At 39.1% G+C, this 16,341-nt stretch overlaps 6 protein-coding genes across 9 annotated transcripts; 5 read left to right on the top strand and 1 right to left on the bottom strand.

The window, feature by feature from the left end:
* The first annotated feature begins 89 nt into the window (after nucleotides 1-89).
* Nucleotides 90-3,200, top strand: LOC106375783 (serine/threonine-protein kinase AFC2). Of its 4 annotated transcripts, XM_013815775.3 has the most exons (12): nucleotides 90-334; nucleotides 715-898; nucleotides 1,114-1,140; nucleotides 1,230-1,383; nucleotides 1,513-1,561; nucleotides 1,662-1,776; nucleotides 1,912-2,003; nucleotides 2,088-2,238; nucleotides 2,326-2,390; nucleotides 2,481-2,578; nucleotides 2,683-2,785; nucleotides 2,876-3,200. In XM_013815775.3, exons 1-12 carry the CDS (start codon nucleotides 233-235, stop codon nucleotides 3,011-3,013), a joined length of 1,278 nt encoding a protein of 425 aa, XP_013671229.2. In that variant the 5' UTR covers nucleotides 90-232; the 3' UTR covers nucleotides 3,014-3,200. The 4 variants fall into 4 exon arrangements, with proteins under 4 accessions (XP_013671229.2, XP_013671230.2, XP_048600119.1 ...); XM_013815776.3 differs by lacking the exon at nucleotides 715-898 and having other exon boundaries at nucleotides 119-334; XM_048744163.1 differs by lacking the exons at nucleotides 1,513-1,561; nucleotides 1,662-1,776 and having other exon boundaries at nucleotides 270-334.
* Nucleotides 3,201-3,497: 297 nt separating this feature from the next.
* LOC111198213 (manganese-dependent ADP-ribose/CDP-alcohol diphosphatase) lies at nucleotides 3,498-5,222 on the top strand. Its single transcript, XM_022694730.2, has 2 exons — nucleotides 3,498-3,711; nucleotides 4,087-5,222. The coding sequence occupies exon 2, from the start codon at nucleotides 4,098-4,100 to the stop codon at nucleotides 5,037-5,039; it is 942 nt and encodes a 313-aa protein (XP_022550451.2). The 5' UTR covers nucleotides 3,498-3,711; nucleotides 4,087-4,097; the 3' UTR covers nucleotides 5,040-5,222.
* A 1,401-nt stretch (nucleotides 5,223-6,623) lies between these two features.
* LOC106442269 (high-affinity nitrate transporter 3.2-like) lies at nucleotides 6,624-7,961 on the top strand. The gene is made up of 2 exons (XM_013883975.3): nucleotides 6,624-6,840; nucleotides 7,257-7,961. The coding sequence occupies exons 1-2, from the start codon at nucleotides 6,699-6,701 to the stop codon at nucleotides 7,739-7,741; spliced, it is 627 nt and encodes a 208-aa protein (XP_013739429.2). The 5' UTR covers nucleotides 6,624-6,698; the 3' UTR covers nucleotides 7,742-7,961.
* A 464-nt stretch (nucleotides 7,962-8,425) lies between these two features.
* Nucleotides 8,426-11,688, top strand: LOC106374378 (pachytene checkpoint protein 2 homolog). The gene is made up of 14 exons (XM_013814424.3): nucleotides 8,426-8,739; nucleotides 8,816-8,879; nucleotides 8,948-9,054; nucleotides 9,180-9,247; nucleotides 9,332-9,435; nucleotides 9,536-9,640; nucleotides 9,805-9,894; nucleotides 9,988-10,063; nucleotides 10,406-10,475; nucleotides 10,550-10,620; nucleotides 10,718-10,808; nucleotides 11,033-11,160; nucleotides 11,241-11,369; nucleotides 11,460-11,688. The coding sequence occupies exons 1-14, from the start codon at nucleotides 8,541-8,543 to the stop codon at nucleotides 11,598-11,600; spliced, it is 1,443 nt and encodes a 480-aa protein (XP_013669878.1). The 5' UTR covers nucleotides 8,426-8,540; the 3' UTR covers nucleotides 11,601-11,688.
* Nucleotides 11,689-11,750: 62 nt separating this feature from the next.
* Nucleotides 11,751-12,446, top strand: BNAC01G16560D. The gene has a single exon (XM_013815772.3). It carries the CDS (start codon nucleotides 11,941-11,943, stop codon nucleotides 12,355-12,357), a length of 417 nt encoding a protein of 138 aa, XP_013671226.1. The 5' UTR covers nucleotides 11,751-11,940; the 3' UTR covers nucleotides 12,358-12,446.
* A 191-nt stretch (nucleotides 12,447-12,637) lies between these two features.
* LOC106375780 (protein NBR1 homolog) lies at nucleotides 12,638-16,090 on the bottom strand. Its single transcript, XM_013815770.3, has 7 exons — nucleotides 15,831-16,090; nucleotides 14,580-15,460; nucleotides 14,367-14,490; nucleotides 14,006-14,260; nucleotides 13,659-13,808; nucleotides 12,999-13,568; nucleotides 12,638-12,931 (listed from the first exon to the last, which is right to left on the bottom strand). The coding sequence occupies exons 1-7, from the start codon at nucleotides 15,858-15,860 to the stop codon at nucleotides 12,824-12,826; spliced, it is 2,118 nt and encodes a 705-aa protein (XP_013671224.2). The 5' UTR covers nucleotides 15,861-16,090; the 3' UTR covers nucleotides 12,638-12,823.
* Between the last annotated feature and the right edge of the window lie 251 nt (nucleotides 16,091-16,341).

Below are 16,341 nucleotides of genomic sequence, written 5' to 3'. Positions count from 1 at the left end.
CCCAACTCTAGTTAATTCCAGCGCGCAAGTTCTAACTAACCCTGGTTACACTACGTTCTTACACGTGGACGGTCGAGATCGTTCCCGACTGCTTCTCGTTCGCCTCTGGTTTAAAACTAGGGTTAGGCCACGATTCTGTTTTACCCAAAAGCTCATCTCCATCGCCGTTTGGCTCTCTGAAAAAATCATCCTATTAGTTTTTTCTTTGCTCGATCTGTTCGAATCTGTGATTATGGAGATGGAGCGTGTTCACGAGTTTCCTCACACACACATGGATCGCCGTCCCCGAAAGAGAGCGCGTCTCGGCTGGGACGTGTTGCCTACAGCGCCTAAGGTATAAGATCTATTCACCTCCTTAATCTACGAATCGTAACTATATGTTTTTTGTATGATTCCTTCGGATCTTCGATTTTTTTCTTCAAATTTTATAATCGATCTATATATTTGTATTGATTCTTCCGGATCTGCGATTTGTTAATACAATTTTGATCAATTAAGCTCTTAAAAATACCAATTCTCATGTAATTATGTGCTATTCTATCTGATTCAATCAGATCTATCAATCAGATTTTGCCATGATCGATGTACCTTGATTGTTTGGATTTGGATGTTTGTCTTAAGATGTTAAGAGAGATTATAGATCAACTTTTAGGCAGTAGAAGGATAGAGGGAGGTATTCATCTGTATATGTTAAGGTACATGAATATTGTGTAGGCTCAGGTAGGAATGTTTTGTGGACAAGAGATTGGGAATTTGTCAAGCTTTGGAGCTCCTTCGGAGATTAGTAGCTCTTCTCTTTCTGTTAAGACTGTTGCTCGTAATGATTCTCCCCCGTGGCGTGAAGATGACAAGGATGGACATTACATGTTTGAACTGGGAGATGACTTAACCCCACGCTGTAATCACACTTTTCCATTACCAAGAAAAAACTGTTTTGATAATAATCAAGTTAACCTTGTAGATATATGTTTCTAGTGGCTTTGAATAAACTTTAGGTGTTGTGCTGGTTTAATCAGTATCCAGTGTAATCTGGTGCTTTGAAGAAATAATCAATTTGTAATATTGATTTCTAATTCATTGTTCTGATTTCTCTGTGCCCTTTTTGTTTTGCAGATAAAATATATAGCAAGATGGGAGAAGGTATGAATATATGTTTGTTGTACTACTTTATAGTTTTTACATGTTCCAGTGTTGTAGTCGTATCTTACTCAAATGTTTCCTCCTTGTAGGTACCTTTGGTCAAGTGCTAGAATGTTGGGATAGGGAGAGGAAGGAAATGGTGGCAGTGAAAATTGTTCGTGGAGTGAAGAAATACCGTGAGGCGGCTATGATTGAAATTGAGATGCTTCAACAGCTTGGTAAACATGACAAAGGTGGCAATCGGTGAGTATTATCTGTTGACTTTTTTTTAATCATGCAAGTATGCAACCATGAATCACAAATCTGATTGGGTGAGGCATAGTTTCTCAAGATTTTTTTTTTGCAAAGGTTAAATTATTTTATTCTTTGCAGTTGTGTACAAATTCGGAACTGGTTTGACTATCGTAACCATATATGTATCGTAAGTGTTTTAGTCAAATTTTGAGATGCCTATGATTTTTCCCAGCTTGGGAAATGTGTGGGGTTAAATTTTTGTGGATGGGTTTAAATGGATGGAACAGGTATTTGAGAAGCTTGGATCAAGTTTATACGATTTTCTTCGGAAAAACAATTATCGCTCCTTTCCCATTGATCTTGTCCGTGAGATTGGCTGGCAACTCTTGGAATGTGTAGCATGTGTGTAGTCTTTGCAGTCTTTTCAATCTACTTGCTATTGCATTTTCATCTTTGTTTTGTTTGTCGTTGCATAAAAGATTATACTCCTCCTGTTTTTAAATGTGTTTTTCTCTTTTGGTTTGTCTAATTTTGCAGTTATGCATGACTTGCACATGATTCATACGGACCTGAAACCAGAAAACATCCTCTTAGTCTCCTCAGACTATGTGAAAATTCCCGAGTACAAGGTATATCTCGAATGCCTCTGTATGCGACTTAGTGTGGCCAACTAGTAATGTGCTAATGAAATTTGGTTGTGTTTTCTGCTGCAGGGTTCCCGATTACAGAGGGATGTTTCCTATAAACGAGTACCTAAATCAAGTGCAATAAAGGTTATTGATTTTGGTAGCACAACTTATGAGCGACAGGAACAAAGCTACATTGTGTCAACTAGACATTACAGGGCACCAGAAGTCATTTTAGGTGAGTAGCTCCTGTTGTAAAACAAGTCATGTAAATTCTAGCTTCTGATAATTACAAACTAATGGAGACACTTGGTTTGTGTGGTAGGACTTGGCTGGAGTTATCCTTGTGATGTTTGGAGCATTGGGTGTATCATAGTGGAGCTGTGCACGGTATGTGTCTGAAGTTGTTGATTGTTGACAAAGGTTTGGGTGTGTATTCTTTTTTTTTTTGTTTCTAATTGAAAGATTTGAACTTTGTAGGGAGAAGCATTGTTCCAAACACATGAAAATCTTGAGCATCTAGCGATGATGGAGCGTGTTCTTGGTCCGTTGCCTCAACAAATGCTGAAGAAAGTGGAGTGAGTCAAAAATAAAAAAATGCTCTGAAGTGATCATATCCGCAGCCATATATCATATGGGCGGGTGTTTAACTGTCGTTTTGTCTTTTTGGTGTGATATAAAGCCGACACGCAGAGAAATATGTGAGAAGAGGTCGTTTAGATTGGCCCGATGGGGCAACCTCAAGAGACAGCCTGAAAGCAGTATTGAAGCTTCCCAGGCTTCAGGTTCGTCAAGTGTTTGATTTAGTGAAGTGTTACTAACGTTTAAGCTTCATTTGTGTTGCTGACAACGTTCATGTGTGTGTGTCGTTGCAGAATCTGATAATGCAACATGTGGACCATTCGGCGGGAGAGTTGATAAACATGGTGCAAGGGCTGCTTAGGTTTGATCCGGCGGAAAGACTAACCGCTCGTGAAGCACTGAGGCATCCTTTTTTCGCAAGGAGAAGATGACGACGTGACCTTGAATTTGACGACGAGGAGTGTTGTATATAGTGAGATGTATGTTTGTAGTAGTAAAAACTAAAACCTTTACGAAATGGTGTTACGTGACAACCCTCTACGAATTCTGATATCATTAATTAAAACAAATGCTTTGAATCACTCTTTTTTGAAGTGAAGAGCGATTATTTGTCTATCATCTTTGTTTCATAAAGTTTTTGTTCGTCTATCGTCCGAGTTCAAGGTAATCTAACTGTGTAATAACTGTGTAATGTGAACAAAGAAAGAGCCAGAAAATGAATGGATTATTTTCATTGAAATTATTATAAGCTGCCGCTTATATGGAGTAAACGTATTCATGTTGATCAATGAGCCAGCCAAATGACAAGAAAATTAAATGAATAAAATAAACTTTACTCAACCTAATTTTGTTTAGTTAAATGAATAAAATTTACTCAACCTAATTATTATTTAGTTTATTAAAACTCTGTCAGGCCCCATTTGATGAGGCGTTACGCAAAGAAAATACTTAATTAACGGGACGAGACAACATGTAGTTTTTTTTTTTCCATCAGAGAGAGAAAAACTACACGATTTGCAAATAACAAACAGAATACCTTCCGTATATCCTCCTTTCCGATTCCGACTCACCTCCGCTGGTAGCTCTGACCGATCCTAACAGAAGACAAATCTCGCAAAGCTATACAGTTGTAAGTCCTTTGTCTACCATAATGCTGTTTATTAATTTCTCATACAACAACTTCCGTCTCCTTTCACAATCTTTGCGTGAGATCGAGCATTGACGCCGTCCACAATATTGTCTTACATCACAATTGATGTATTAATGATTCTTATTTCCGAAAAATAACTTCAATTGCAGTCTCCTCCATCCTTTGATTTGTGATTTACATTCTACCAACTGTTGTAAAAATATATTTAAAAAATAGCAGAAACATCTGGTCACAGATGTACACTCTTTCTATTCGTCTGCATCTAATCTAAGTTCTAACAAATCTTTAAATCCTCACTTGTTATGTGTTTCATAACATTTCTAACAAATTTCTGGTTTTTTTTTTGATGTTCAGAGGAGTTCACGATGGGTTCTGTAACCACACAACCTCTCTTCTCCTTTGGTGTCATCGCTGACGTTCAATACGCCGACATTCCCGACGGACGCTCCTTCTTAGGCACGCCTCGATACTACAGAAACAGCATCCTCGTCCTACAAAAAGCTGTCCAAGCCTGGAACCAACACGGAAACCTCAAATTCGTCATCAACATGGGTGACATCGTAGACGGGTTCTGTCCCAAGGACCAATCTTTATCCGCCACCAAGAAACTCGTCGACGAATTCGAAAAATTCCAAGGCCCCGTCTACCACATGATCGGCAACCACTGCCTCTACAACCTCCCACGCCGAGAGCTGCTTCCTTTGCTCAACATCCCTTCTCGTGACGATGATTACAACGCTTACTACGACTTTTCGCCTACGCCTGAGTATAGAGTCGTGGTGTTAGACGGGTACGACATCAGCGCCGTTGGTTGGCCTGAGGATCATCCCAAGACGCTCGCTGCGTTGAAGATACTCGACGAGAAGAACCCGAACTCAGAGAAAAACAGCCCCGAGGGGCTTGTTGGTGTTGAGAGGAGGTTTGTTAAGTATAACGGAGGCGTTGGGGAGAAACAGCTGGAGTGGCTGGACGGTGTGCTTAAGGATGCGACGGAGTCGAATCAGAGAGTTATCGTCTGCGGGCATGTGCCTATGAGCCCTGGTTGTGCGTCCAGTGCTGCTTTGTTGTGGAATTTTGATGAGGTGATGAGTGTTATACACAAGTACGATGTTGTTAAGGTTTGTTTGTCGGGGCATGATCATAAAGGTGGATACTTTGTTGATTCTCGTGGGGTTCATCATAGGTCGCTTGAAGCTGCGTTGGAGTGTCCACCGGGTACGTATTCGTTTGGGTGTATTGATGTGTATGAGAACAAGCTGTCTCTTGTTGGTACTGATCGGATGCTGAGCACTGATTTTGAGATCTAGAGGAGGATTGCTAAATGATAAAATGGCTTGAATGCAGATATTGTAAACACCGTTCTATTTTTATATGATGAATACATTCTTTTCTTATTGTTGTTGTGATTGTAATATCATACGGCTGCATGTGTACCTATGTGTTTTTATGCTTTGGGAATAAGGTGAAAATAAGATATACATTAGTTTCAATTGATTGGTTATGCATATCTTTTGTAGTTTCTAGCTGAATACAGGTGGTACGTACTCATGTGTTCAGGTGATTTAACACATACTTACCAGTTATGCTTCTTTAATACATTCAGTCCAGATAACAAAAGAGGTATAGATAATGTTTTGCATAATTGTATTTTTGGATCTGTTAGTGTTGAGCATCTCAAACATTTCTCTATACAATAGCATTTTATCTTATTATAGACACATACATTAGAGCAAAACACAGATTTTAATTACAGAGTTCATCTGTTTTTGAAAGAAAATATAGAGATGAATTACAATCCTAAAATGTAAGAGAACTCAAAACTGTTTTTTTCATCTCTTTATCATTATTGTAGTCATTGCAACTCAAACAATAAAAGACTTAAACCATGATTAACCCGGAGTTTTTAGAGTGGAGTTCTTAGAGGAAGTTAAGAAACAGATACTTGTATTTCAAAGAAATGTTGAAATTTCTAAGGATAAAGTTTCTTTTTTTTTTTCACGGGTGAAATTCATTCCATAGAGGAAACACGGTTTGATACATTAATTGGCGGATGAAAGAGCAATCCCCAGACACAAGAGTCCACATGAAGGCGGCAACTAGAACCCACACCGGGGTAGCTTTTGCAACAAAAAAAAACAGACTAAAACTAGACAGATGATTTACCAATTGCCCAAGAACAGTAAACAAGATGACTTAGCAGAATTTAAAACATAGTAGGAGCCAGTGATCGGGAATTGTCGTTGCTGCACATAGCCCGCCACACGAAGAACTCCACCTCCTGCACCCAAGACACCACGACTTATCGTTGCTGCTCACGCCCGCCACACGATAACGTCCACGACACCAAGACCCTATGACTTCATTACTCCAAGATAGAAGTCCAAACAAACTCTTCACGACAAACGAAACGAACCACTCCAGACCCACTCATGGAAGAAGAAACGAAACGGCAAGCGACCACTAAAACCACCACCATACGAAGTAAAATCTGCTAAATCAACTCTCACCATGGGGACTCTTGACATCAACAAACTAAAACTTGAGCCACTACAACATTTAGAGACAACAAGCAATGATGAAGTTTGACGGTTTCCAATTGCTCCAACTATTAGTCTCCTATTGATAAGAATTCAGTTTGTGTACTAACGCACAATCACCAATGGCACATTACGATCAAACTACATCTCTCCAACAATCACCATCCCGACTCTAAGCTAAGAACCGAACAACACAGTTCAGACCGAAAAAGCATAAAGTTTATTTTGAACAAAAAAAAAAAAAAAAGTTTATCTCTTACAATGTATCTTAAATGAACTATTGACTTTTCGCATTAATCGTATGATGGTGACGTAAACTTTCAACGATTGAAAAACACACTAGACTCTTAAAAAGCTCATGATCACACGATAACTACAATATCAAGTCTTCGTTATATAATCCCTCTTCTGGAAAAATCAGATTCAACGATGGCCGTCCAAACTTTCCTCTTTGCTTCACTTATTATCTTCTCATCGATAGAGTCGAACCATGGAGCTACCGAAGTTAGTCTCTTCACCAACCTTGAAAATTTACTCGAGGTCACGGCTAAACCCACAAGGGTTGGTGTAGGTTTGTAAATTGTCGTTGCCTTTTGTCTTATAATTTTAACTTTTGGTTCATAATCTTGCAAATCCACCACTATAAACGCTATTCATGTTTAGTGAAAGTGCCTTGTATGCTATAAGTAATAGACTAATAGCGCTGACTGCAGTTGAATATATTATTTTGAACTAAATAATAATATGATTTTTCTTTATGTTTGTATTTAACTATGACTCTGTTAAATCCAGGATAAAGTAGTGGAATTATACATAATAGTAGATAATCAATTACTGAACCAATGTAAACTTAATTTAGTATTTTAGTTATGATCCCGAAAATTTTAAAAAAATTTTATTCAAAATATATATGTATATACAATTTATGTTTGATCAACTAAACATCTCAGACTCTCTATACTTTAATTTGTACATACTTGTCTTTAGTATGGGAAGCTGGAAAAGATATAGTGAGAATTACATGGATGCTGAAGTCATCGGCCAAAGTCAATGACGATGCTGCATTCAAGACCGTCGAAGTGAAGCTTTGTTATGCACCGATCAGCCAAGTTGACAGACCATGGCGCAAGACACATAACGAGCTCTCTAGGGATAGAAGCTGCCCTCACAAGATTGTGTCAAAGCCCTATGATAAGATCCCTCAATCACTCAACTGGACCATCGACCGAGAGACCCCCACTGGAACTTACTTCATACGTGCCTACGGAACTGATGTAAATGGCTACGAAGTAGCATACGGACAGAGCTCGGACGCGGAAAAGACGACTAATCTCTTTAGCGTCGAGGGTATTAGTGGTCGTCACACGTCGCTCGACATAGCATCCATATGCTTCAGTGTATTCTCCTTTGGTTCTCTGCTAGTCTTCCTTGTTAAGGAGAAGAGGAAGGCCAAGTTACAGCAGCGGAAATGAATTTATTAACTTTGAGGTCTTTGCTAAGTCGAACAAGAAAGTGTTGGACAATATGAATGATCGTTGTGTTAAGAAAGATGTTGTATTTACTTTCTCTGTGTCGTGTATGTTTGGTTATCAAGTTGGAGCCAAATCGAATCGTTCGATATAGACTTTCACCAATTATACGTAAGATTTGGCTCACACAAGCTGAAGGGATTATCAGAATTTTTAAGCATCAGTATTAGATATTTTATAAATCTGATTAATTAACAAAAACACTATCATATACAAGATAAAATTTTAGATAATTGAAGGGATAGCAAATACTAAGTTAAATTTTTTATATCAAATGATAACTAGAAAATAAAAATGTATGTCAGCCTTATTTTTTTGACACTAATTTTTTTTCCGAAGGAGAAAAATAACATTCTTTAAAGAGCACGCATACACAATTGAGTTAACTTAGTTCAGAATTAGAGTTCAATTTTTGGCTTGGGTGAAATTTAGGATTTAAAGATTAAAATTTATAGTCCAGAATTTAGGATTTAGTATAAAATTAAAAAAAAAAATAGTTATGTAAACTAAATATATTATTAATTAACGGTAACTTAATCTTTTTATTTTATGATGTTTTAAGAGATTTGATCTTGAAATTTATTATTTTCATATTATTTTGCTAATTACTTTGTTTTACAATTTCCCTAACTTTTCAGTGATTTGCGACCAGTAAAAAGAAATAAAAAAGGTGCAGTGGGAGTCCCGCCCATTCCCAAATCTGAAAAAAATTGAAAACAATCGTGTTTCTCCAGAACACGCCATGAGCACTCCCATGGAGATTGCCGAGCAAAACCCTATACTCGAGCCTGCGATTCATCCTCCTGACGACGCTTCCATGGAGCTCTCTCACCAAAATTGCAGTCAACCAACGATTATCGCCGAGCAATTAGGCGTCGCAGAGCCACTCGCTGCAACCGATCCTCCTCCTCCCCTCCACGAGACCAAGTTCCTCGTATCTGGTACAAACGATTCTCCTTCCTTGCGTTTAGCTGCTCGATTCGATTTCAATGACTATCCTCATTTGTGTGTTTCTAGTGGAGGTCTGCTTAAAGCCATCAAGCACCGCTTGTCTCGAGGACGTCCAGAGAGCTGTTGAACGGTTTGTGAAATTCATTTCCTCGCTTGCCTTCACCGTGTTTCCTTAGTTTGTGTGTGTTTTGGGTTTAGGATGCTGGAAAATAGGAGCATGAGCTATGTAGATGGCCTTGTTCTCATACCTCCACACGACTTGTTCCTTGTCGAAAACGTGCAACGAATATGCATTTGCGATACAGGTACAACTACTTAGTCATTGTAGATTCTAATCACCAGTAGAGAAATGCTAGTGTGGTATTTATAGAATGATTCTTTCATTCTATAGATACCTTGTTACTGATGTTTTTGCTCTCTGTATCTATAGAGGAATGGGTGAAGAATAATGATGTTCTCTTGTTCTGGCAAGTTAAGCCTGTTGTCCACGCCTTTCAGGTAAATGCAAACCTCATTTAAGTTTAATAAGGCAGTGAGCTTTTTTAACTCTTCAACATGACCTTGTTTATAATATGCATCTAGTTAACTGAGGAAGGACCATGTGAGGAACTGGGTCCTGATGGACAACCTTCTAGCTTTAATGAATGGATTCTACCTGCTAAGGAGTTTGATGGCTTATGGGAAAGGTGTGTCCGGGAGTATGGTCTTGACTTGGTTATAAAACAGTAATGGCTCCTCAAAGAATTTACTCAGTGGTCTGGATCTTTTGTTTTGTTTTGTGTCCAGCTTGATCTATGAATCTGGACTTAAGCAACGGTTACTACGTTATGCCGCAAGTGCTTTGCTGTTCACGCAGAAGGGTGTTAATCCAAATCTCGTTTCTTGGAACAGGTGAGTGACATTAGTATGGTTTTTCAGTACATGTTATATCTGCTTAGCAAGCTCAATTTCTTTTATGCCGTTCTGTTTGTTCTTTAGTGTCTAGATCTGATGTTTAATCTTTCTGTTTCCCGTTTAACCTTGAAGCATTTCTGATTCGTTGAAAATTTCCGCAGGATTGTTCTTTTGCACGGACCACCAGGGACTGGCAAAACATCTCTTTGCAAAGCATTGGCTCAAAAGCTTTCAATTCGATGCAACTCCAGGTCCTCTTCTAGACTAAATGGTTCCCTATCACAAGAATCTATATTGACTGTATTATTTCTGTTTTGACTTTCATCTATGCTTTTTTTTGTCAGATATCCACATTGCCAATTGATTGAAGTCAATGCTCACTCTCTATTTAGTAAATGGTTCTCTGAAAGTGGCAAGCTGGTATGATACATAATTGTTCTTTCTTTAACACTTGTCTTAGTTTCCCCTTTAGCATGCATTTTATACAGTAGGTTGGTTCAACAAGCTGGTTTTGAACTCTTGGGTTATTGGACTTCAACCAGATTTGTGGCTACCTAGTAGTTGGTTCAAATCAACTTAGTTAACTAACCACTTACAACTAGTGGAATTCTGTCATGTCATAGTAGACTGACTTGGAATTATTTTATGTCTAGTACTGATATCACAAACTTCACCAACAGTTGTAAAGTGATAACATATTTCTTAGAAGAAATTTATATTGGAATCTGTTATTCTCGCTATGTTTACTAATTCACAATATAGGTTGCCAAGCTTTTCCAAAAGATCCAAGAGATGGTGGAGGAAGATAACAACCTAGTATTCGTATTGATCGGTGAGTTATTTGTCATTGTTTTTGATATAGTTGACTTGTTTCTCCTGTTAGGCCTGAGATTGTTCTGCCTGCAGATGAAGTTGAAAGTCTCGCTGCTGCACGGAAAGCTGCATTGTCTGGTTCAGAACCTTCAGATTCCATCCGGGTATCCCAACTAGCTTTTGCTCATCATATCCACCTAGAATTTGCGAAGGTTTAAATTCTTAATCCTCAAAGATCAAATCTCACCGTGTTTGTAACAGGTTGTGAATGCACTACTTACACAAATGGACAAACTCAAATCAGCACCGAATGTGATAATCCTTACAACATCAAATATAACTACTGCTATTGGTAAGCTGGTGGTTCTATTTTGATCCTGTCCTTAGCCTCATGACTTCTTTTTTCCACCACCATATATCCTTATTCCTCTGCATGATAATCAGCATTGAGTTCGCAATAGAAATATGACTTCGCCTGGCTACCAATAATGTTTTACATTCTCATTTCATCGTCTCTGAAACTGTGTTCCACATTTAGGTTTTGTGATGATTTACACATGAATTTTCTTGTTGCAGATGTCGCTTTCGTGGATCGAGCTGACATAAAAGCTTATGTTGGCCCTCCAACTCTTCATGTTCGTTACGAAATATTGAGGTCTTGTGTTGAGGAATTAATAAGCAAAGGGATCATATCAAGTTTTCAGGTACAATACAAGCTCGCCCATACTTTTTCTGTTAACTCCACTGAAGGAGGAGCAATTATATCTTATAATTTTTGGTATAGGGCTGTGATGGACTCTCTATTCCAAGCTTTTCGAGTTTGAAAGAAAAGGTGAATGCAAATGAGCTTCATGATACAGATACAAATCCCTGGTTCTGTAAACAATTGGTAGAAGCTGCGAAATCGTGTGAGGTTAGACTTTGTGAATACTTTTGTACTGACTGTAGAGAAGTGACAACAAAGCTGAGAATGTTATGAATTTGGATGAACTTCTTGATGCAGGGTTTAAGTGGGAGATCACTGAGGAAACTTCCGTTTTTAGCACACGCAGCACTTGCAGATCCACACAGTCGTGATGCAAGTAATTTCTTGTGTGCAATGATAGAGACAGCAAAGAGAGAGAAGTCTGAACAACCTGAATGACCCATTTTTGTGTGAGGTCATAAACAAATATAACAATGGAGAATCTTATAATAATTAGTTATTGATTCTACATGTTTTTTCCTTTTAAGTTGTGTTGTTCCAACGCTTCTCATAGCTAAAGATAATGTAGTATAGTGAGTCATCAGAAAATTAAAGGCTAGGAAAAACACAAAGTCATTTGAAAAAAGAATAAAGAAAAAAATAGAAAAGGATGAGTCGGACAGAAGTTAGTAGGTTCGGACAAGAAACATAAGGCTCACATTTAAAGCTGACATAAGTTTGGGTCCATAATAATAGCTTGGAGCCCCAAAAGTCCCCTCCCAAATGGAGAAGAAAACAGATGAGGAAGAAACGAGAGGCTAAAGATGAAAACGAAGAAGAGAAGAAGAAGAGAATAGAGCTGATGAAAGCAGCAGCACAGGCTTGGCTCAGCCACTCCCAAACCTCTAAAAGCACTGTTTTGGAGTTCGAGGCGAGAAGAAAGCATGCTTTTGTCAAAGGTAAACCTTCACGTTTCAAAATGGAGGCCTTATCCAGTACCAAGAAGCATCATCATCATCATCCTTCGTTTTTGGATTGGGAGTATGGGCAATCCTTGTGGGATCCGTACGAGATTCTTTCTGTATCTAAGAAACTGGAACGGGCACTCACGTTGGAAGAGCATACTTTCTCTGCGGATAAGACCATCAAGAAGAAGAACAGGGACAGCAGAAATAGCCTTAGGAGTTTGTTTAATCGTTCGTCGAGGAGATTTTAAACAAAGTCAAGATGCAATTACTTACTCATTCAAACTTGTAAACGTAGAAAAGAAAGTGAATTCCATAATGATTATCTTCAATTTGCTCATTTGGTTGCCAGCAGTTTTTTTCATAAATATAAAGTCGTGCAGGTGAATGAATCACTACGTTCAGGAAGAATATAAATTGCATGTAAGAATCAAAAGCAAAAATGTAATCAACTGGACATGGAGGAGAGGGCGGTCAAGTGATGAAATCGATTAAAAAAGACACGGTTGCATTCAAAATAAGAAGATTGAATGATAGCATAAAGTCTTATACTTATTTAAGATAGTAGTAACATCATATCATCCATCCAACACGAGAGAGAGAAGCAAAGGAACACACCAAGTTCGAAACCACACTACATCATCATCAGGTTTTATTATTTATAAAACATAACCTTGTCCTGATAGATAGAAGTTCTCCCAGAATCAAACGGCCACACTAAGCCTCCTTCTCCTTCTCCCCAGTGAGGAGATCCATCACCACGCCTTTAATGCTTCCATTGTTCTTCTTCAGCAGCCTCTTGTTCGTCACATCATCACAGAACCCCTGCAGAAATTATCACATTGTCAATATCCCTCTCAATCTGGTTTTCGAATCTTCAATTCACACTTACCATTTCCTGAAGCTCCTCTAGGATAGGATCCCACTCGCTAACTCCACAGAGAGCGTCAACAGACTGCTCCAAGTTGTACTCGTTGTCCCTCAGGATCTCCTTGTTCAGATCAATCTCTTTAAAACCCATCTCCTCCAGCTCCTTGAGCATGGTTATCTCGACGTCGTTCTTCTCAATATCCTCTTGTAGAGGAATTGGGATGTTCTTTGCAGATGAGGAACCGCCACCCAACGCCTCAACAGTAGTAGGCTTATTTGGGAACTCGATTATGTTGAATGATGACGAAGATGAAGATGAAGATGAAGATGGAGTAAGAGTGTTAGGAACAACAGGCTCAACTTCACCAACAAACAGGTCATCTTTCATCGGAATGTTTGATCCCGAAGAAGCTTCTGGTTCAACATCAGCACCTTTCACTATCCCAGGGTTAACACTGGGGCTGCAAGGCTGAGCTGGAACATGATTCACATTGATCCCTGAAAATTCTCTTGCAAAATTTTCTTCAGGAGAGGCATTCAAGTTCAGTCCATGAAACTCGTTCTCAACACAGCTCTTCAAGGATGCATCAACCTGACCACGGAACCCGCAAAAAAAGAAAGGAATCAGATGATTGAGAAAAGCAAAATTCCACGAAAATGGCGGAGAAGATTTAGTCAGTACATGTATCAACACCCAAACACGTTGCCCAAACTTAAGACCATTAGAGGAAGCCATCCTCCAATAAGAAATGTATCGACCAGGTGACTCTGGTGCAACAAATTCAACTTTCACGTCAAGCTCACTGTTGATAGGCACACCCTCCACTGGAATCTGCAATGGTGTTGACACCAATAAAAAATTAGTGTTATATATATATATATATAAAGAAACTATTGCCACCTTCTGTAGAAAAGAAGCTAACTCAAGCCACTAAGAGTAACTTCAACCAACATGATTGATCTGTAAGTGGAACTTCAGGGTATGTCTCAAGCAAAATAAATGGCAACACTAAGGATATAGTTTCTGACCTGTAAATCAACTGACAAAGAGCTGCTGAATCTGTCACCACCGATCCAAACGATCTGCGTGCCATGCGGCCACACCAGCGAACCGTTGTTCCTCATTTTCCAGATCTTGGTGAATGGAGCAGATGGAGCAACAACGGTTCCATCAAGTACATTGACATCAAGGACAAAGCGACTGTCTAGTTTAGGCCGAGTACACCTGAAATGTAAACCTCCGTGGTGTGGTCGCGGCACATGTCCCAACCAAGGGTTTGAAAACTATACGAAAGAAAGGAAGAAACGTAAGATCTCCATATAGCTATAATACAGAAAGAGATGGTTATCGAAGAAAAGAAGGAAACTTGAACACAGAAAAGAGTAATACTGGGGTAGGTAATCCTCTAAAGGGATGTAGCTGTTGAGCTGAGACGGGCTTATCCATTCTTGTGTAATCCCCTTCATTGCCCATCACGGAAAAGCAGATGGTGCAAAGATCATAGTCTTCTTTGCTGCAAAATATTCACCAGAGAAACAAGTAAGCATAATACATTCTAAGATGTCTGTAGTTCCTACATTTGCAAGTAAGAGATCTCCTTACACTTTAGACTTGAATCTAGGCCCAGTTATTGGAAGAACGCCACATCCATCACAACGGATGCCCTTATGGAAGACACCCAGTGAGGCCCAGTAATCACCATTGTTGGTCTTTTTGGAGTGACATACACGACGGGCATGCTTGTTGTGGCTCGTTGGATTTGGAGTGGAATCGATCACGGTACTGCCACTGAAGGGACACTCGTTGAAACTAGCACCAAGTCCACAGGAGGTTGAGTCAGCAACAGGTTCTTTCAAATTCGCAGGTTTTTTTCCAGCTTGGGTCTTCTTAGATGCATCCTTCTTTTCACCAGTGGAAGGAACCTCCCTGCTCAAAGAAGGACCTGACGAGCCAGGCTTAGCAACAGGAGAGCAAGGGCTACTTTCCTGAGGACTTGAGAGCTTTCCGAGCTTGTTGATGCAATCAAACAGCTCACCAACCACAGGGCTAGAAGATGCGGCTTTAGATGTAAGGTCAATATACACCTTGGAAATGGTATCACGCATGGGGTTCGGCACAGCCATCATAACATCATTGAAACCCTTCTGGATCTTAGAAACCGGGTTCTGGCTATCAGGCATAACCGAGGCGGATGAACTCCCACTGCTATCTGAAGCAAAAGAGTTAACAGGCACACCACCGTTCGACTGCACAGTAATCTTCAAGAACTTAAGACGCTGATTCGTGACATCAGAGAGGTCGTTGTCATCAACAAGGGCCACCACATCCCCATCTTCATCAGAGTAAGTCAGAGAGAACTCAGCATCCAGAGGGAGGTTAAACAAAGCAGCGATCTTTCCCCTAAGAGCAGCCATGTCCAGATCAAGCTGTCCATTGGCTTTGAAAGGCACCCTGAAGCGCCTAAGCACACCTCCATAACTCACCTGCAATGAACACAAAACTCACAAGCTTAGGGATCACGATTACACAACAAACTTATGATTTTGGGCAAGATAATTTCATTATTTTTTTTTTAAATATTTCTTAGGGTTTGTGCTTCTAGAAGATAATAGAGCTACGCATGTCATGAAAAAATCAGAATCTAGTCATCAATTTTCCGATTGATAAGATAGGCATCGTCGATCCAAAGGTAAATTCAGAACGAAAGGACCGATTACAAGCAACAATAAATCTGGTAAACCTAGAACAACAAAAAAGAACATAGACATGCGAGAATCGACACGATCGGCCAACAAAAACCTAGAATCGCACTACAAAACTGAGGATTCACAAATCAAGAAAAATGATTCGAACCTTGACGACGAGTGCAGTAGTAGAATCCATCGTTCACGGATTAGGATTGGGAAACAAAAGGAAAGCGATGAAACACTAATCGAGGATTTGGAATCGGGGAAGATGATTTAAAGCGAAGAAGCGTACCCGTTATCCGCTTATTTTGTGAACTACCCAGAAATATAGACGGTCGCGTTTTTTATTTATATCGGAGACGATTGCTTTATTTATTTTTATTTTAATTAAGACTTGATTATGGTTTTATCTTATCCAACAAGATATTGACTTTTCTTGTTATTGGCTTTTTCACCAAGACAACCCAAAAAAACCAACACCGCTAAGTAAAGCCCAAGAAAGAATCTATCACAATAAAGGTGTGACATTATGAAAAATCAAAGGGATTACCTAACTATAGATATTGTTGTATTTAATGATTTCATATTTAATTGACTTTCCCAACAACATTTGTGATATTTTATAAATTTTCATTACTAAAAATATACTCCTTCAAAATATACATATGGAATTTGAT

This window comes from Brassica napus, chromosome C1 (assembly GCF_020379485.1).
Source record: "Brassica napus cultivar Da-Ae chromosome C1, Da-Ae, whole genome shotgun sequence".
In the NCBI taxonomy this organism is placed as follows: Eukaryota; Viridiplantae; Streptophyta; class Magnoliopsida; order Brassicales; family Brassicaceae; genus Brassica; species Brassica napus.
Note: the sequence above shows the minus strand (reverse complement) of the source record. Positions and strands in the feature narration are given on the sequence as shown.

Bases quoted from the DNA above. Each gene is read 5' to 3' on its own strand.
- LOC106375783 (XM_013815775.3), top strand. From the start codon at position 233: ATGGAGATGGAGCGTGTTCACGAGTTTCCTCACACACACATGGATCGC. The intron at 1,777-1,911 runs GTGTGTAGTCTT...CTAATTTTGCAG, and splicing joins ACTCTTGGAATGTGTAGCAT to TTATGCATGACTTGCACATG. The intron at 2,004-2,087 runs GTATATCTCGAA...TTTCTGCTGCAG, and splicing joins TGAAAATTCCCGAGTACAAG to GGTTCCCGATTACAGAGGGA.
- BNAC01G16560D (XM_013815772.3), top strand. From the start codon at position 11,941: ATGAGGAAGAAACGAGAGGCTAAAGATGAAAACGAAGAAGAGAAGAAG.
- LOC111198213 (XM_022694730.2), top strand. From the start codon at position 4,098: ATGGGTTCTGTAACCACACAACCTCTCTTCTCCTTTGGTGTCATCGCT.
- LOC106375780 (XM_013815770.3), bottom strand. From the start codon at position 15,860: ATGGATTCTACTACTGCACTCGTCGTCAAG. The intron at 14,261-14,366 runs GTATTACTCTTT...TCTTTCGTATAG, and splicing joins TTAGAGGATTACCTACCCCA to TTTTCAAACCCTTGGTTGGG. The intron at 13,569-13,658 runs GTACTGACTAAA...TTCCGTGGTCAG, and splicing joins GTGTTTGGGTGTTGATACAT to GTTGATGCATCCTTGAAGAG.
- LOC106442269 (XM_013883975.3), top strand. From the start codon at position 6,699: ATGGCCGTCCAAACTTTCCTCTTTGCTTCACTTATTATCTTCTCATCG. The intron at 6,841-7,256 runs GTTTGTAAATTG...ACTTGTCTTTAG, and splicing joins ACCCACAAGGGTTGGTGTAG to TATGGGAAGCTGGAAAAGAT.
- LOC106374378 (XM_013814424.3), top strand. From the start codon at position 8,541: ATGAGCACTCCCATGGAGATTGCCGAGCAAAACCCTATACTCGAGCCT. The intron at 9,641-9,804 runs GTGAGTGACATT...AAATTTCCGCAG, and splicing joins AATCTCGTTTCTTGGAACAG to GATTGTTCTTTTGCACGGAC. The intron at 10,064-10,405 runs GTATGATACATA...TTCACAATATAG, and splicing joins TCTCTGAAAGTGGCAAGCTG to GTTGCCAAGCTTTTCCAAAA.